Source organism: Crassostrea angulata, chromosome 2 (genome assembly GCF_025612915.1).
Source record: "Crassostrea angulata isolate pt1a10 chromosome 2, ASM2561291v2, whole genome shotgun sequence".
NCBI classification, from domain to species: domain Eukaryota; kingdom Metazoa; phylum Mollusca; class Bivalvia; order Ostreida; family Ostreidae; genus Magallana; species Magallana angulata.
Genome location: NC_069112.1, coordinates 56,567,221 through 56,584,436, shown reverse-complemented (window position 1 = coordinate 56,584,436; position 17,216 = coordinate 56,567,221). Strand labels below are relative to the sequence as shown.

The window sequence follows — 17,216 nt, the reverse complement described above, 5'->3', positions numbered from 1 at the left end:
ATAATAGATCTTACTCTCGGAGAGTGTAATTTTATACAGGTACTTGTACATATAACCCACACTTTTAACAATAGAAAACTCGCCAAGGTACGGTTCAAGTACATATGTAAATACATGTATAGTGTAAAAACTGGTTCGTCTACAAGATCTAGTTGTAGCCATCATCTACCTCTGTATTTTATTCTATACAATAGGAAATTTAAACTTATGTCGTCGAAATTTCAGAGAATATTACGTCTGTTTGAAATGAAATCATAACAGTCTTATAGAGACGAAGAAAGTACGTGTCAATGTTTGCAATCATACGTACCCACTCTTAGCTTATAATTATGCATGTACATGCACATGTACATACACTGTAGGCACATTTTGAAAAAATCCTTAATGGCGATTTCCAACTTTTAAAGTTTATCAACACACTCATATAAATATTTATGATCGGATATTTATATGACTTTGAAATAAAAAAAAAAATAAAGATAACCAAACAGTTACAAAAAGAGCTTTTCGATTGGGGGGGGGGGGGGTCACGGGGGAGTAAAAAATACTAATTAAAATCTGGTTCCACACCAGCTTCATAACTAGCAAATAAAAATCCTTTACCGTTAGTTAAGATTATTGTTTAATTATTATCAAAAAATGAGAAATGGTCTACAGTATTGATTTTGATAATAAAATATATTTGTTTCTAAGCTTAGTCGTCAGCAAATGTTAACTTATCATATAGAATGAGGCATTTTGTTGCAAATTAAAGTTTATTATAATATCATTTTCTTTAAGTATACCTTAGTACCAATCAGCCTTAAGAGATTCATTAACTTAAAGAAATAGTTTTTGTTAGCTTTTGCGTCCCGTTCCGCATCCGTTTTTCCGCGTCTCCCCATTTTGGAAACTAATCCCAAAAAACTCCGAAATTACATTGAATTGTCAATCTTTTAAACGCTTCAAGACTAGGGTAATGTTATATAAATATAACCGTCTTTATCAACATTGAACACTTTTGTGTGATGGAAAGACTGGTCCCAAATTTAACAGGAAAATGTATTCAGATGTGTCCTGCAAAGGAAAAAGAAATGTAAGTTGCATCTTCATGGTGCAACCGTTTGAGCGGGTGCAGCTAGGGGTTAAATAGCGTAAAAATGAACCAGTGACGTAAATGTATGTCCTCGTCGCAGTCAGTGTGTCCAATATATAAACAATAAAATGCTTTCCTTGGTGATCCATGCGGAGTATGAAGGTAACGACATTGCGGGAAAAAATACATAACACACTAACGTGGTTTATGCAAAAAATTTTCTGCAATGTTTGTTACCTTCATAATCCGAATGAGTCATCAAAGAAAGCATAATATTGTTTATATTACATCTTTCTTTTAACAAATTAATAAATTGATTGTAAATAGTAAGTCAAAATCACAAAATAACTGTAAATGTACATCAGTAAGTTAGCTAAAAGAAAGTCAAATCGTCTCCTATGTGAATTTGAGTCTGACATCATCATGATTATTTCGTGCAATCTGTGATTTTTCTTAGGTCGCTGTAGGTTTTGACCAATCGATAAAACGGGGCGTGTATATTTCAGTCCTGTCTGTTTCTATAGAGCTATGAATTAACCATACGTTTCTGTAAGAAATAGAGTGAATCATACCAGAGACTTAAAGCTGACATGAATTCATAAAAGCATATTAGTTTCGATCGCTCCTCTACTGCCACTGGGGTATATATACCGGTTGAGAAAGTTACGGTCGGTTGCTTTCCGATCGAGGCATTCACGTTGCACGGACTTCTAATGCATGAACTACACATTGTACATGTAGTAAAATGTAGTAATAAAGAATAAAGAAAACAACAATCAATGAATTACAAAATATATTTATTCTTTGAAAGGATGTCCAAGGTATCTGTATTATTTTGCACAGGCAGTGCTGCCTTACTTCGCATGCACATCGAACACGTGTGTCGTTCATTCAGAGTGCATTACGTCTGCATCTTCTTGAAAACCCTGGCGACACTACATCGAACACAGTAGCTAAATGATAGTAAATCCAAGAAAGTAACAATGTTTCTATCCCTTCCTACAAAAACTCCCCGTTTATAAAATCCATGCGATAATTGACATTGCTCGATCTGCCACAGGGTGTGGTTTGCGCATGTGCGATGTTATAACATACACAGGAACATGGTCTACATTTAATCGAGGAATTTCTGAAGTATCTGCGCCTGGATTTCAGTCTGTCTTGTTTCGTCGTTTATTGGATATATCTTGCCAGTGAAGTGGTTGTCATATTATTTTTGTTCAAAACGCGTTTTTACAAGTCTTTTCGTCCAAGGTAACGTGTTCGGGTGTATGAAATTCCTGAATGCGGTGAAGCATGACGAGAGCTCTCCGCCTTATATAGGGGGTGTGTAGCGATGAGCAAATCAATAGAAATCGACAACTAATATGGCGGTAGTCGGAGATAAAAAGGAAGTAATGCGTATTTATGAATTCATGTCAGCTTTAATAACAGAGATTGGCAACTCCACCATTAGCATGTTTTGTTGTTGAGAAATGGTGCAGGACCAATCTTACTTTGAGAAGTACATTTTAGTTAACTGAGATAATGATTTTAAACCAAAAGTATATTGTTTTAATAAAAAGTGTGCATGCATAGGTTTTAGACATTTTTGAAACAAAAAAAAAAGAAAAATAAGATTTATATATAGAAAATATATTGGCCAGCTATAAAACATCGGCGAAATCTCGCACGACGGGTAGCCAACTACCTCCTAAAACTCCTCCTTTAATATTGTTTATATGACCTAAACTCATGAACATATAATATTTTGAATGTATTGGTAATAGGTTTTAGTTGTTTATATTTCGATATAATTGTTTATAAGAAAGATTTACTGATTTAAACTGCATGGGAACACTTTACAATAGGGACCACGGTATTTTTTGAGATTTCGATCAGTCTCTGTTATCTATGTCTCTGATCATACTCAGTACATGTGTATACTAACAGATCAGACAAGAACAATCACTACATACTATGTTTTATGATGCTTCCATTGGATGAACGCAGCTTATGTTTAAATATGTATTACATACGTATCATTGTAATAATTTACTTTAAAAAATATTTAAGGTTTTACAGATGAATACAATAAAAAAAGAACATATTAAATTGATTTGATTATTGATTGATCATCAGTTGGTAAGAGACAATCGATTCTGCCAATTCACTGATTATGATTTTCAGCAGATTTGACAACACAAGTCATTTTGGTTTAAAAAAAAAAATTCTGCATTAACATATGTCAATTAGCAGTTTTATTACGAGATAAACAGGAAAAGCTTTTTGAGCATAGTGACAGGTTAGACACCAGATGTCAATCAATTCCTGGTTTTTATTTCCTAACAATTACCCATCAAAATCATTTTTAATCCATTTCTGCACATCTCAATCTGACACAGTGGCCATTGACAGTGTTGAAGGTGTGTCTCACACTCAGAGCCGAAAATATTTCGTTCATAAATTTAAAAGATGTGTTGTAAATAAAAAAAATATTAGTGCATTGAAGCAGAGATACCACTACAAAATTGATAATTAGAGAAAACCAAGACAATTCATAATTTTATTAATGCTGATTCAGAAATAGAACAAGGGAATTCAAAGGGGCATGGTCACGATTTTGGTCAAAATTTATTTTTTCAATTTTAATGTTTATAATGCTTCAGCAAGGCATTTTCAATTGGCAACCAACATTTGAGTGTCATTTGTTGAGTAATAAGCGAGTTACAGAGCTTACAATTTCTCGCTATGTAAACAAAGCTTTTGTTTACATTTTGAATGTTGAAGTAAAAATGTCAGGTTTAGACCTAAAATGAATGAGTTAATCGTTAAGAACTGTTTATTTATGCTTAAAAAGAATAAGTATATAGACAAATCATCTTGAAAAAAGATTTTTACAGGTACAGCCGGTTCAAGCATATCTTTTACAACATACAGCATAGCATAGCATAGCATAGCATTGAAATCTCATAGCATAACATTGGAATCTCATACCATAGCATACAATCTCATAGAATCGCATTCGTCATATCATACCATAGCATAGCATACAACATTCTTTTAACTCGGTTTTAAATGTTTTAATTTGAAAAAATAAATGTTTACATAATAGATTTGTGGTAAACTTTGGCTTCTTATTATTTTACTTTGAAATGTGTGGAACTCTTCTGTGTATGGAGGCGTTTTTGTTCAAATCTCATAGCATACTATAGCATAACATAGCATACCATATCATTAAGCCCTTCATTTCAATTTCTCATAGCATAGCAGACAAATCTCATAGCATAGCAAACAAATCTCATAGCATATCATTAAAATCGCATACCATAGCATAGCATAAAATTGTAAAAGATATGCATGAAATGACTGTATATTGAACCTATGTAAACAAAAAAGGGGCACGAGCCTTGTTTACATGACGAAGAATTGTGAGCCCTGTATCTTGCTTAAAACTCATTGACGAGCTCCCACATTTCATTTGATCATTAGAAATGCATTTATAAAGCATTGTAAATATCAAAAACAGAAAAATAAATTTTGACCAAAATCGTGACCATGCCCCTTTAAAAAATATATATGCAGCGAATATTAACCACCAAAACAAATAGGGTAGAAAGGATTTCAGTGTAACACAAATAACATAATAAATGAAAAATGGAAGGTGAAACACTTTAGTGACTATAAAAATAAAGAAAAAAATTGCATGGTTTGCTGTTTGATTTAATTTTCATAAAGTTGAATTGCAGGAGGATTAGAGAAAATCTTATTCACCCACTGGAAAAAGTCTACAGATCTGAAAGGTTAGTATGTCATTAACTGTAGAATATTCTTTAAACAATTAACAGATGCTGTGGAATCAATAGAGTCCACGGTGGCTCAATTATCAATTTTGGTATTCCTGGGTAGCCATCTCCCATGGATCTATATCCTCCACAAAAACAGATTTAGAAAGAGTTATCTTTTTAATAATGCTGAAAAAAACAACGCATCTATGGAATTACGAGGGTTGTCCAAAGTAGCGTAGACAAGTGGCGTTACTCAGTTAATCGAAGACAAAGGAAGATGAAATTTGTGCCACAAAGGGTTCATGAAATTTGCATTCAAATAATGTTTTCAAATCAAATATTGTTTGAGAATAAATTAGTGAAAATAAAACATGTTAAATCAGAAATTCGACATGCGGCGCAATGTCAAAAACAAAAAGTTAAAATCAACATTATGAAATGAAAATTGCGAGGAAAAGTACTGTTCGAATGCAAAAATTCAAATAAAACATAGATTGATATTTGAAAACAATTCTATTATTTACTCATAAAATGTTCTGGCTATAACAAAACTTTCAAATATTTTATAGCGCGTTTTGTGACAAGTTAAAAAGTTCACTCGTAATAAATGACGATGTCAGCGTTTAAGGCGGCGCAGCAGTAACTGATACAATTTTGTATAGACCATGAAATAAATCTTAAGCGGCTTTGGAAGTAAATGAAATTAACAAACTCGATTAGAAATGCGTTTTGTGAATGAGTAGTTAAACAACATTGAAAATATTAGAACAAATATCATGGCAATAAGTGGAAAAAAGAAACCCCTACTGTATTAATGGACGTCAAAATGTTGAACGACACATTTTGATAAGACGGACGTTACAAGTAAATACAGGGCAAGTTTGGAGCCGACAGGTCGTTTGTACTAAGAAAATAAAAAAAAAAAACAAAAAACAAACAAACAAACTAGAAATATATGTTTAATGTGCACTCAGGGTACATGTTCAAAGATAATATTTTTTCTAAGACATTTCGGAAATAAAACGTTAATGTTATCGTCAACGATGTGGAGAGTTTAGCAACAACAAAAGACTGGAAATTTTCGACGTCGCACATTGCGCCGCCTGACAAAACTTGTTGTTACTAATTATTCATTTTCTCAAGAAATGAATGAAGTACAGATTTGAATTTTTCAGCATTATTTGCAGACAAAGATCAGTTATTTGTAACATGCATGTATTTTTATGACCTATTCTTCAAATCCACTTGCACTATTTTATTAGGTAAATAACAGCTTTAAGGTGGTGCAGTATTGTGATGTATACTTCCTATTGAGATAAACAATAAAGTATATTAAATATTAATTAAATATTTACCCCCAAATAATGTTGCCTAACATTGAAGCGCAGTGGGTTAGAGTGTTTACATGTCTGTAAGAGTATTGGGGTCCAAGGTGTATGTTTTGGTAATTTTACAATTGATATAAATGAATTTTCAGGGGGGGGGAGGGGGGTCTGGACCCCTCACTCCCACCCCTTCTCTAAATCTGTGCACACGATGATGTACATGTAGGCACACATAAGCAAATCTAAAACCGGCAACCGCCACGGGGAGGGGGCATAATTCAATTTTTAATTTTGTTTGTAATAATTATATAGACCATTATACTTTCTATGACATGAAATGTTAAGATTATTGATTAACTGAAAACTCACTGCAAACAGTTCAACCCCAAATTGCACATAAAAAGCTGCTCATATGTATTATCATATGGGAAGGGATCTCATCCTTCAGTTATGAAAATTATAATTTTTAAATGTATTACCGGAGCTTGCATGTGGCCTTCATTTTTAATTAAACTGGTACAAAACAGTGTTATTTGGGGGCAAACACTTGGTGCGGGTATTACTGTCTAATGACAACATCTAGTTATTATTGTATCGAAAGTACATCCTGGCCGATAAACTGCGGTTTTTAATATAAATTAAATTAATAAGCGTTCACAAAAATATATTCATAACCACTCTGGATCCTAATTATACCATCAAGAAAGATTGTTATACGGGGATTCTTTCGTTATTTCTCCAAGCTCTTGATAGGCAGCATTGTCTTCTGCTTGGTCATACTTTGACTTTGAAAAATGCGTTGTCTTTTCTAACTCAATGTTCTTTCCATCAAAGTGTTTATCGACGTTATCTGGGATCTTTTGTTGTAAACATGAACATGTACACAAGCTTTTTCTTAGTTGTCTAGAAAAGAATATACGATTCGTCGTTAATCAAATTAAAAAAAAAACCGGTTTTAACTGAACAATGCATTAGAGAAAAAAAATATTTAAAAATTTGCCTACCTGATGATGAAAAACACATTTAATAGTACACTAAGCACTATAATGGTCACAGAACCATAAAGTGCAGTGGATGATTGACATGTCAACGCAGGATCACTGGAAGCTGATTAAAAAAATAAATAAATTCAATTCCGGTTATAGTTTAAAATCAATTCATTAAGACATTTAAAGAATATCTTTAACATTATACAACATGTGTAACTCTCTTCGAAGCTTATTTTTTAAATGCACCCAATCAAATAACACAAATCCAAGACATTCAAACTTCTTCACATCATTCAGAGTGCTACTATAAATATGAGATAAAATCAAGAAATCTTTTCTTCAGTAAATCACCAACTATCGATACCTTGATCGCACCGATCACCATGGAAACCAACGTCACATCCATGTGAACATTGACCAGTCTCGTGATGACATTGTTCTCCATACTGGTAAAGGCAGTTCCCACAGGTAAATGAACATTTGGATCCAAATGTATTGTTTTTGCAAACTAAAATAACAACAATGAATTCAATTCAAATCATACACGGAATTAAATAAGTTGCATAAATTTTCATTATTCATTCACGGTTTTCGCAGGATTAAATGCTTTTGAATATTTGAGCGCAAACTTTAAACCAGCGGAGATAGAACTCTATTCATTACGTTTACCAAATTTAATATTTGTTGGTTACATCAAAGGGCTGTAATGTTGTCTGCTATGAATTCATTGACAACCGTTGAGATGAAATATGCAGATATGTAATTGAATTAATTTTATTTGTATATCTTTTTAAAATACATTGTATATTTCAATTTCTACGCAGGAAACTAGATAATATTGGTCTTAAATCGTTTTTTCCGATTTTATTGTTTACAATGCTTCAGTAGGGCATTTTCAATAGGCAACAGAAATTTGGGTGTAATTCGTTGAGTAATAAGCGAGTTACAGAGTTTACATTTCTTTGCTATGTAAACAAATTGTTTGTTTAAATTTCGAAAAGCCATACTGAAAATTTAAGTTTTAGACGTACAAAGAATGCGTTAAACGTTAGGAACTGTTTATATATGCTAAAAACGAATAGGAAGATAGACAAATCCGCTCAACAAAAGGTGCGTTACAGGTATATTGAACCCACGTAAACAAAATCAGGGCATAGGCCTTGTTCACATGACAAAGAGATGTGAGCTCTGTATCTTGCTGATACCTTATCTACTGACTCTCAAATTTCATTAGAAAATTAAAAATTTAATTCCTCAAGCACTGTAAATAATAAAAACAGAAAAATAGGATTTGACCATGACCATCGTGTCCATGTCCCTTTAATACCTTGGGTACAGTCTCGTCCTTGGTAGCCGTCATCACATCCATTGGAACAGGTTCCATGGATGTAGTGGCATTGTTCTTTGTCAAGACAGTGGCCACAAACAGAGCTGCAATTCTGTCCGAACTGTCCGCCATTGCAATCTATTTGATACACGCTATTGAACAATTAACTAGCAACAGCAATAAATAGGATTTCAACATTACAAATTTAATATAATTTCAATATAGCTATGAATATATAGACGGAGAAATAATGAAAGTATGAAATGTTTTTAAATAGAGTTACAGGACCTATACATATAATAAGTTTACTTTTATTCCAAACATGACAATAAATTTGTCTTTATCGTAAGACTGGTATGTATGTACTTATTAATATATCAATAGTGAATGAGTTACATACGTGTATCGCACGTGACGCCTTTCCACCCCACCTGACATCCTCCCTCACACTGTCCTGTCACCCTGTCACATCGGTATGGAACTCCACAGTTGATGTTACACTGTTCCTGGCAGTTAGACATATACCAACCGTCAGGACAATCTATTTATAGACAAAACATAGCGTCAATTATAAGACACTAGTTTTTTTTTAAATTTGTCTAGGCAATTCAACGTCAGCTCTCGTTTTTTTTACAGCGAAAAAAAGCGGCGAAACACATTTAAAGAAACGCATTTATTAAGTATTAAATTATAACTTTGATCTTGTTGTAAAATGACCTTAAAAAAATACATGTACATGTAATATGTGTTTACAGTGGTAGACGATAAGCTACTCCGGGAAAACAAAGCTACAATCAATCATTTTCCCTGAGATACTGTAAACGTATTATATTTGGCGTGTACAATATTTTGCAGTTAAATATTTTTCATTAAGTAAGCGTGGAAATTATTAAGCGCATGTCTTAATGCACCTATATATCTACATATATTATACGTTTAACATTTGGTGGTGTACTTGATTTTGCGGAAGCCCCGTTTCGCCAAATAAGCTAATTAGAATACACGGGCACATTTAATACGTTTATAGTATTGGAAATAAGTTCCCAAAGTTTATACTTGCTATATGTCATACTTTAAGAAGTTCAACACCCAATATTATGACTGTAAGTGTTAGTACCTAAATTGCACGTATCGCCATAAAATCCGCTGGCACATCCGTTCAGGCAATTTCCGTTCACATGATGACAAGGTTCTTTGTTTTTACAATTTCCACAATTCTTTTGACACTCCAGACCGTACGTTTGATCAAGACATTCTGAAAAAAGCGTTTTTACTTAATATAATAAAGTTCTGATTACTGTTCAAAATGGGTTAATAAACTAATAAGTAACAATGAATTCAACTTTGAAATTGATAGAATAATCTAAAGACTGGATTAAAACCTCTCACTTTCATTACAAGTTGGACCTTTGTATCCTGGTACACAGCCCAGACAGGTTCCATCCCCAATGTGACAGTGACCTTCCTGACAGTTCTGTGGACACGATAAAGAACAGTCCTCTCCGTAATATCCTGGTGTCGGGCATCCTATTTAAACACTTTAAGTAATGATTCTTACTAAGGACAACATCTCAATACTCTAAATCATCCCTACTCACAATACACTGAATGTATACGGTATATGTATCTTTTTCAAAACGGAATGCAAAAATTATATAACCATTCATCTATTAACTTCTATAATACATATTAAGCACAACTACTAAACACTTGTTAGATCATCAATTACAAACACATTCTTTGTTAAATTTACTCACCATACACTTCCACTTCACACAGTTCGTTGTATGCGTACTGATCATACCCAGCAGGAAACGGAGGGTGGGTCCTGTTGTTGTAGTAGATGACGTATCTACCATGTCTGGTACACGTTATGTTTGTAGGATTGGGTGTTGTGGCTCTGGTGTAGTCGGTGTCCTTGAAACACAGGACTCCGGCATCTTTATTGGTTGAGTTTGATATGTAGACAGAGTATCCAAGATATCTAGCAGTGTAGCCATTTTTTTCATCTATGAAAAAAAAACCAACAAATTACACTTCATTTAAAACACTTAATTGAAATTTTTGGAAAATATTAAAATTCAGAATACCCATCAGGGTGAGTTTTTTTATTGTAGTAGGATCTTCCATGTGAAGTACACGTTTTGTTTATAGGATTAGATGACGTTTCCCTGGTATACTAAGTGTCTTTAAAACGTAATGACTCGTGGTTCTTGTCCGTACTGTGCAATACGTAAACCGATAATCAGAAGAATTTCGCAGTGTAGCCGTTGTATTCAACTGACACAATTAGGGAATAAGGAATCATTCTTTGAGTATTATGAGGTGATAATTTTGGTTGGGGCGTGATCACTCTTCGACAGAAATTATCACTAAATGATATTCAAAGAATGATTCCTCGTTACTTAAATTCACAATTCCCAGCAATTGTACGGTAAAGATTTGATTGAATATAAATAAGCAAGCCCTACTTGTGCACCAATTATTCGTCAGTTAAATTCATTGGACTGTATACATGTAATGCAAAATCGATATGTAGTGTTAACACAGGCAAAGACACTGAAAAGATATAAACATTAAGAGATACATTTAAGGTTACAAATATCAACCATATTGTTATAATTTTAAGTTGCCTGTTCCTTAATCATATCTATATATTGAATTATGCTTATTTATTTGTTTCTATAATACATTCGATCAAAACAGTTCTACCAGATCTATCATAGTATACATGTAATTATAACATTAAAATATCATTGCAAAGCATTTAAGAGGGTTCGGTGGTCGATTTCTTGAGTTTGCTTATACATGTAATTGATTGCTTATACATGTAATTGATTGCTTATACATGTAATTGATTGCTTATACATGTAATTGATTACGAAAGTTATGAGACTTTTTTTGTACAATGAGGTTTGTTTGGTAAAATTTCGAAGTATTAACATGTATGTGCCAAACAATTCATCATTATATTTAAGTTTTCCATAGCATAGCAAATAAATCTCAAAGCATTTAAAAATCGGCATTCCATGGCTTAGCTTTAATGTCGTACAAAACAAATAAGGTCATTTTTTTCTATTGCTCAATTTTTCTGAATTTTGATATTTTGTAATTGAATGAAATATATAAATATGTAACTTTTTAAAAAATCCTGACATTTTTCTCCCAAATCGCCTAGAGCAAACCTGTCGGCCCGAGAAGTTGCAACCGTGGGCAATCCTTATGTTTGACTCTCCTTTCAGTAGAGTGTAAAATGAAATAGCCATTGTTAATATTCTATGCGAATAAGTTACTTTTCAATATATTACAAAAATGTTCATACAAGAGATATTTCTGTTACTTACAAACCCTGAAATAAATTTTAATTGGTAAGCAAAGGTATTTTCAAAATAAAGCACTTGTAAATCGTCTTTAAGGCGAAAATTTGCTACATGTAATTATATAACGGTCTTTAACGAGAAATTGTATGGTTAGAATTTCAATAAAAAATAGCAATGTGATTGTCATGACGCAGTAATTAAAGTATATCAAACGGTGGGTTTTAAATTAATACAGATTTAAGAACATATTTGACAAAGGTGTAAACTGATAAAAATCCTAAATGACGTCATCATCTATGACATGACCTTTTGATATGACCTTAAAATTTAAGGGGCATAAAGTCTGAACACCGATAATGGTTGTATTTAAATTTGTTTTTACTTTGAACGGAACAACAGTAACAGATTTTTAAATGATAAAAGGCTCAAACTGTACAACAATCAAATGAACACCATTCAAATGCAGGTTTCGATATTATCAGAACATGCAGTACCGCATTGTTTTCTGCCTTGAGTAGTTTATGCATGGGTATAATTTATATTATGTTCTTTAAAAAAAAGAATTATTAGTTTTTACATAATATTTAAACTATAACAAATGACCATGAAATGAATGTGCTAAAGAATCACGATACTTTAATATTGATGTGTTTTGAGCATAATGTAATATACCAGTATTGTAATGTTGTATCAATACTTGTTCATATGCATGTAAGTGCAATTAGAATATGCTAATCAGAATATTTTTTAATTGTAATTTGTTTTAATTTAGGAATAAGGAATCATTCTTTCAGTATTATGAGGCGATAATTTTGGTCGGGGCGACATTTGAAGTTATGGGATATATAGTACAAAATCGATACGTAGTGTTACATGTATCACAGGCAAAAACAGCGGAAAATGTAAATATTAATCGATCATGAAACACACGGGGTACTAATAAAGGAACATTTGATTACACAATTATAATAATTTTCTGTGCATGTACATTTTTTTAATTTTGAAAACCGCTTCCTTTAAAGCATAAATTTATAAATGCTTTTTGTATTGCCATATCGTCTCGTTTAATGCATACTTACCCCAGTTAACATTATCCGTCCTGAACTGTAGAAAGATATGATGTAAACTGAGTACCTCTCCCAGGTCTACACGCCATTCTGCTGTTAATTTTTGGTTGGCTGATATCACACACTGTCCTCCAGAAGCAGACAGGTCTGTATACCGTCCGTCAACAGCAAGATCTGCTCCCCAATGTCTACCTGAGTAAGGATACTGCTGCCACGCTGATTTGTTGAATGCAAGATTTTCTGTAAAACAATGTTCATCTGGTAATTAGCTTCATATTCTATTGTGGTCAAGTTTTCATCAAACAATTACAAATAATAACTAGACCTAATTTGACCTGAACAAACGGAAGATCCTTTCGACAGTCCTTTTTTAATGTTTCAAAAAATAAAATAAAGATTTTGTATTTATAAAAAAGCACGCCTTTGTATATACAGATACATATTTAATTTAAACTTTTCAGAACCTTAAAAGCCTTAAAAAGATAACTCTAGAACTTTTTATATCAATATGCCGTTTAATTTATCAAGGAGAACATTTATATTTAATCAATAACTTATTTATACAGCAAATATTTTGCATTGTGATAGATGTTATGATTATCATCCATTGTGCAAAGGGAGACAGGTCAGAATTACTTCTATCTACAGATGCAGTTGCCACGCTGTTTTATTTAACCCAATATTTTCTACATAAAAAGGAGAAATACGTGTATTCGATGCATTGACAAATGCACTTTGATTTGAGAAATGTAATCAACATCATTAACGCTAGAAGATATATATGAAATTCATTATACAGGAGATTACGAACTGTATTTAGCAATAATCAGCGTTTTCTAATGAACATTTTTAACGTTATTTACATTTTCAGTGTCATTGCCTATGATAACACTACGTATCAATATTGTACTAATTGGGGCGCAAGCGGGGTTTGGTTAATTACATTCAAATATGTAATCGTACAATTGTTGAAAATTATATAAATATGCATATGTAAGTAATAATAAGTATATAAATATAAGTAATAAGGAATCATTCTTTTAATGTTATGAGGTGATAATTTCGGTCGGGTGTGACCAAATCTATCATAAAGTATTTCGGATTCTACTGGTTTTGATCACACCCTGACCAAATTTATCACCTCATAATACTCCAAGAATTATTCCTTTTTACTTAGATGATACCAAAGTGAAGGAATTGGCATTTCTAAACACTGATAAAAATTACTCTTTCATTTTGCCTTTTCTTTTTTGAAGTTATGAACACAACAGTTACTTTGATGTATAATAATACATAGATTAAAGGTCTATATTGGGAAATCAATGCAGAATATAGTTCAGAATATGAACAACATTTCTACAAAAATGTATTTAACGATTTTGCTACATGTATTTAAAGAAATACATTTTAGTGACGAGAAAATATACGCATATTTAAAACATAATATACAATGTCAAAATTTGTGATTTTGTTGTAGTACCTTCATATTTAAACAATAAAATACTTTCTTTGGTGATTCATTCGGGATATGATGGTAGCAACATTGCAGAAAAAATACATAACCCGCGTTAGCGGGTTTTGTAAATTTTTACTAAAATGATCGCTGCCTTCAAAACCCTCATGAATCCTCAAAGGAAACATTTTATTATTTATATTAACATCTTAGTTTCATTTAACTAATTAATAAATTGATTATGAAAAGTTAGTAAAATTCACTTAATTACTGTTCATGTACATAAGTACGTTAGCTTAAAGAAACAGCCAAATCGTCTCCTATGAGACTTTGAGTCTTACATCATCATGGTTATTTCGCGCAGTGCGTAATTTTCCTTCGGTCGCTGTTGCTTTCAACCGATCAATAAACAATGTGTGTCAATTTCAATTCTGTCAATTTCTTAAATTGTAAGTTTCAGTCGCTGTAGATTTCGACCAACCGATAATCGAGGCGTGTAGATTTCATGTGTGCAGCTATGAATTAACTAAAAGTTTCTGTAAGAAATACAGGAAAAAATACTTAATTGATGTAAATATACCATTATAAAGATATATTGTAATATCAAATTTGTAGTGCGTTATTGTGGGCTAATACATATAGTATAAGCGTCAAACTGCTTGGTTTCTTCAGGATAATTAGTGCGTCAAAAAGGACGATCGTGTGGGAGGAGACAGCGATAAGTAATTAATTGTGAAAAGGGCTGAGAAAGGAACCAAATTCTGCCCCTCAACCTGAATATGAAAACAATAAGTCACAATATGTATTCCTTGGTAATTTAAAAATAAATGAATAAGTCAGTAGAATGCCTTACCATATGCTCTTCCAAGACTGATCCATACAGACAGAAAAGAGCAAAACACAACTGCCTCCATTATGGCTGTTCTTTATATGATAAAACATCCAGGAAGTAAAAATCAAGGCTTTTAGATAAACAAATATACCTACCCAATTAAATAAACAGATATACATACCGAAGTAAATAAACAGATCATTCGTAAAAAAAAAAAACACCGCATGAATTAGAATATCGATTTTCCTTGCGGATAGGTTGATTTCATGCAGGTATATAATTTGTACATGTGTGTATAGTGTAAAATCTGTTTATTCGTCGACAAGATCTAGTTATACACTGTTGTAAGCATCTTCCTCTTGACCCTTTAAATAGGAAAAGAAAGACTTCTAAATTTTAAAGAATCGGGCCAATTTATTACGTCTGTTTGATGTTAACCCATAACATTCTTATGGAGACGAAAAAAGTACGTGTCAATGTTTGCAATTATACCCCAATCTTAGCATTTAATTATTCATGTATAGGCACTTTTTAAAATAATCCTGAAAGGCAATTTCAAACTTTTAAAGTTGATCAAAATACTCATATAAATATTTATAAGAAGATATTTTTTACTTTAAAATTAAGAAAAAAGATAATCAAACAGTTACTGTAAGAGCGTTTCGATGGGGGGGGGGGTCACGGGGGAGGGACGAGTAAAATAAATAAATAAATAAATAAATAGATAAAATCTGGTTCCATACAAGCTTAATAGCTAGCAAATAAAAATCCTTAACCGTTAGTTAAGATTGTGATTCAATTATTATCTAGATAATGAGAAATAGTCTACAATATTAATGGAATTTGATAAAAAATTCAAATTCAACAGGAAAATGTATTCAGATGTGTCCTGCAAAGGAAAAGGAAATATAAGAAGCATCTACATGATGCAACCGTTTGAGCAAGTGCAGCTAGGGGTTAAATAGCGTAAAAATAACCCGTGACGTAAATGTGTGTTATCGTCGTAGTGTTTCCAATATTTAAACAATAAAATATTTTCCTTGGTGATCCATGCGGAGTATGAAGGTAACGACATTGTGGAAAAAATACATAACACCCTAACGCGGGTTACATGTATGTATTTTTTCTGCAATGATCGTTACCTTCATAACCCCCATGAGTCATCAAAGCAAAGGCACCTGAATGTTTATCAATCAGTCGCTTAATAAGCTGATAAGTCATATATCGAAAATTCTACCCCTACTAAAAATAAATGCACAAGGTGCGCAACGCAATTTCGACCCCCTCGTCGATTCAGGTGTCAATTTGCCACATAAATCAGAAATGGGTATAGTCCACTAATGCATTTTCCATAGGCGGTAATGTTAACGTTATGGTTTATAGCTCCGGCCCTAATTTTCGTTCAGCAACGAGGGACCTCTTGAATGAAAGCTCATCAAATTGTCTCTTTCCTGTTAAAATTTCGTGGTTTGAAGTCAGATTCGTTTTCCGGCAAAATGCGTCTGTATTGAAAAACTCTGAAAATGAAAGTAAAAGTAGGGAATTTCTCAGTTTTGGAAAGGGTGTACATCAAACAATTTCAATTCTTTTCTTCAAATGATAATTCAATTTTGACACTTGTTTTAAAAATTGCAAATCCTCTTTTCTGACATGTGTCAAGCATTCTGATCTAAAATGTCCCAATAAATGTATATACACTCTGCAAGTATAGGGACTATTTTGCTTAAAGGCACTTCTTTGTTGTCCTACCGATTCTAAAAATAGTTAGAGGGATATACCCAATATAAAACAGTCATTGTGGTTATTTACAATTCTTAGCTTATATATTCACTCTAGACACTATAAAGAACCATGATTCCAAATTTGGAAAAATTCAATACATAACTATGGATTTTGCAGCATTGATACACATGCATGAAATTTGAATAAACAGTCCGGTCATAATTTACCTAAACAACATATAGCTCATTGGCACTCGATGCTCTTCAAATTGCATAAATTGAGGAAACTTTAATCTCAAGGATTAAAATACATGTAAAACATAAACATTCAATATTTTAC

General features: G+C 32.5%; 1 protein-coding gene across 1 annotated transcript; it reads right to left on the bottom strand.

Annotated features, from left to right (window-relative positions):
• Positions 1–5,782: 5,782 nt before the first annotated feature.
• Positions 5,783–15,248, bottom strand: LOC128172615 (multiple epidermal growth factor-like domains protein 11). Its single transcript, XM_052838394.1, has 10 exons — positions 15,177–15,248; positions 12,883–13,110; positions 10,241–10,492; positions 9,873–10,010; positions 9,601–9,738; positions 8,884–9,024; positions 8,484–8,621; positions 7,512–7,664; positions 7,172–7,274; positions 5,783–7,070 (listed from the first exon to the last, which is right to left on the bottom strand). Exons 1-10 carry the CDS (start codon positions 15,235–15,237, stop codon positions 6,866–6,868), a joined length of 1,557 nt encoding a protein of 518 aa, XP_052694354.1. The 5' UTR covers positions 15,238–15,248; the 3' UTR covers positions 5,783–6,865.
• Between the last annotated feature and the right edge of the window lie 1,968 nt (positions 15,249–17,216).

What these genes read in the sequence shown, in the direction of transcription:
- LOC128172615 (XM_052838394.1), bottom strand. Translation starts at nt 15,237, where the DNA reads ATGGAGGCAGTTGTGTTTTGCTCTTTTCTGTCTGTATGGATCAGTCTT. An exon ending in GACGGATAATGTTAACTGGG is followed by an intron (nt 10,493 to 12,882) that starts GTAAGTATGCAT and finishes TTTTTTTCATAG; the next exon opens with ATGAAAAAAATGGCTACACT. An exon ending in GTGTGAAGTGGAAGTGTATG is followed by an intron (nt 10,011 to 10,240) that starts GTGAGTAAATTT and finishes GTGTTTAAATAG; the next exon opens with GATGCCCGACACCAGGATAT.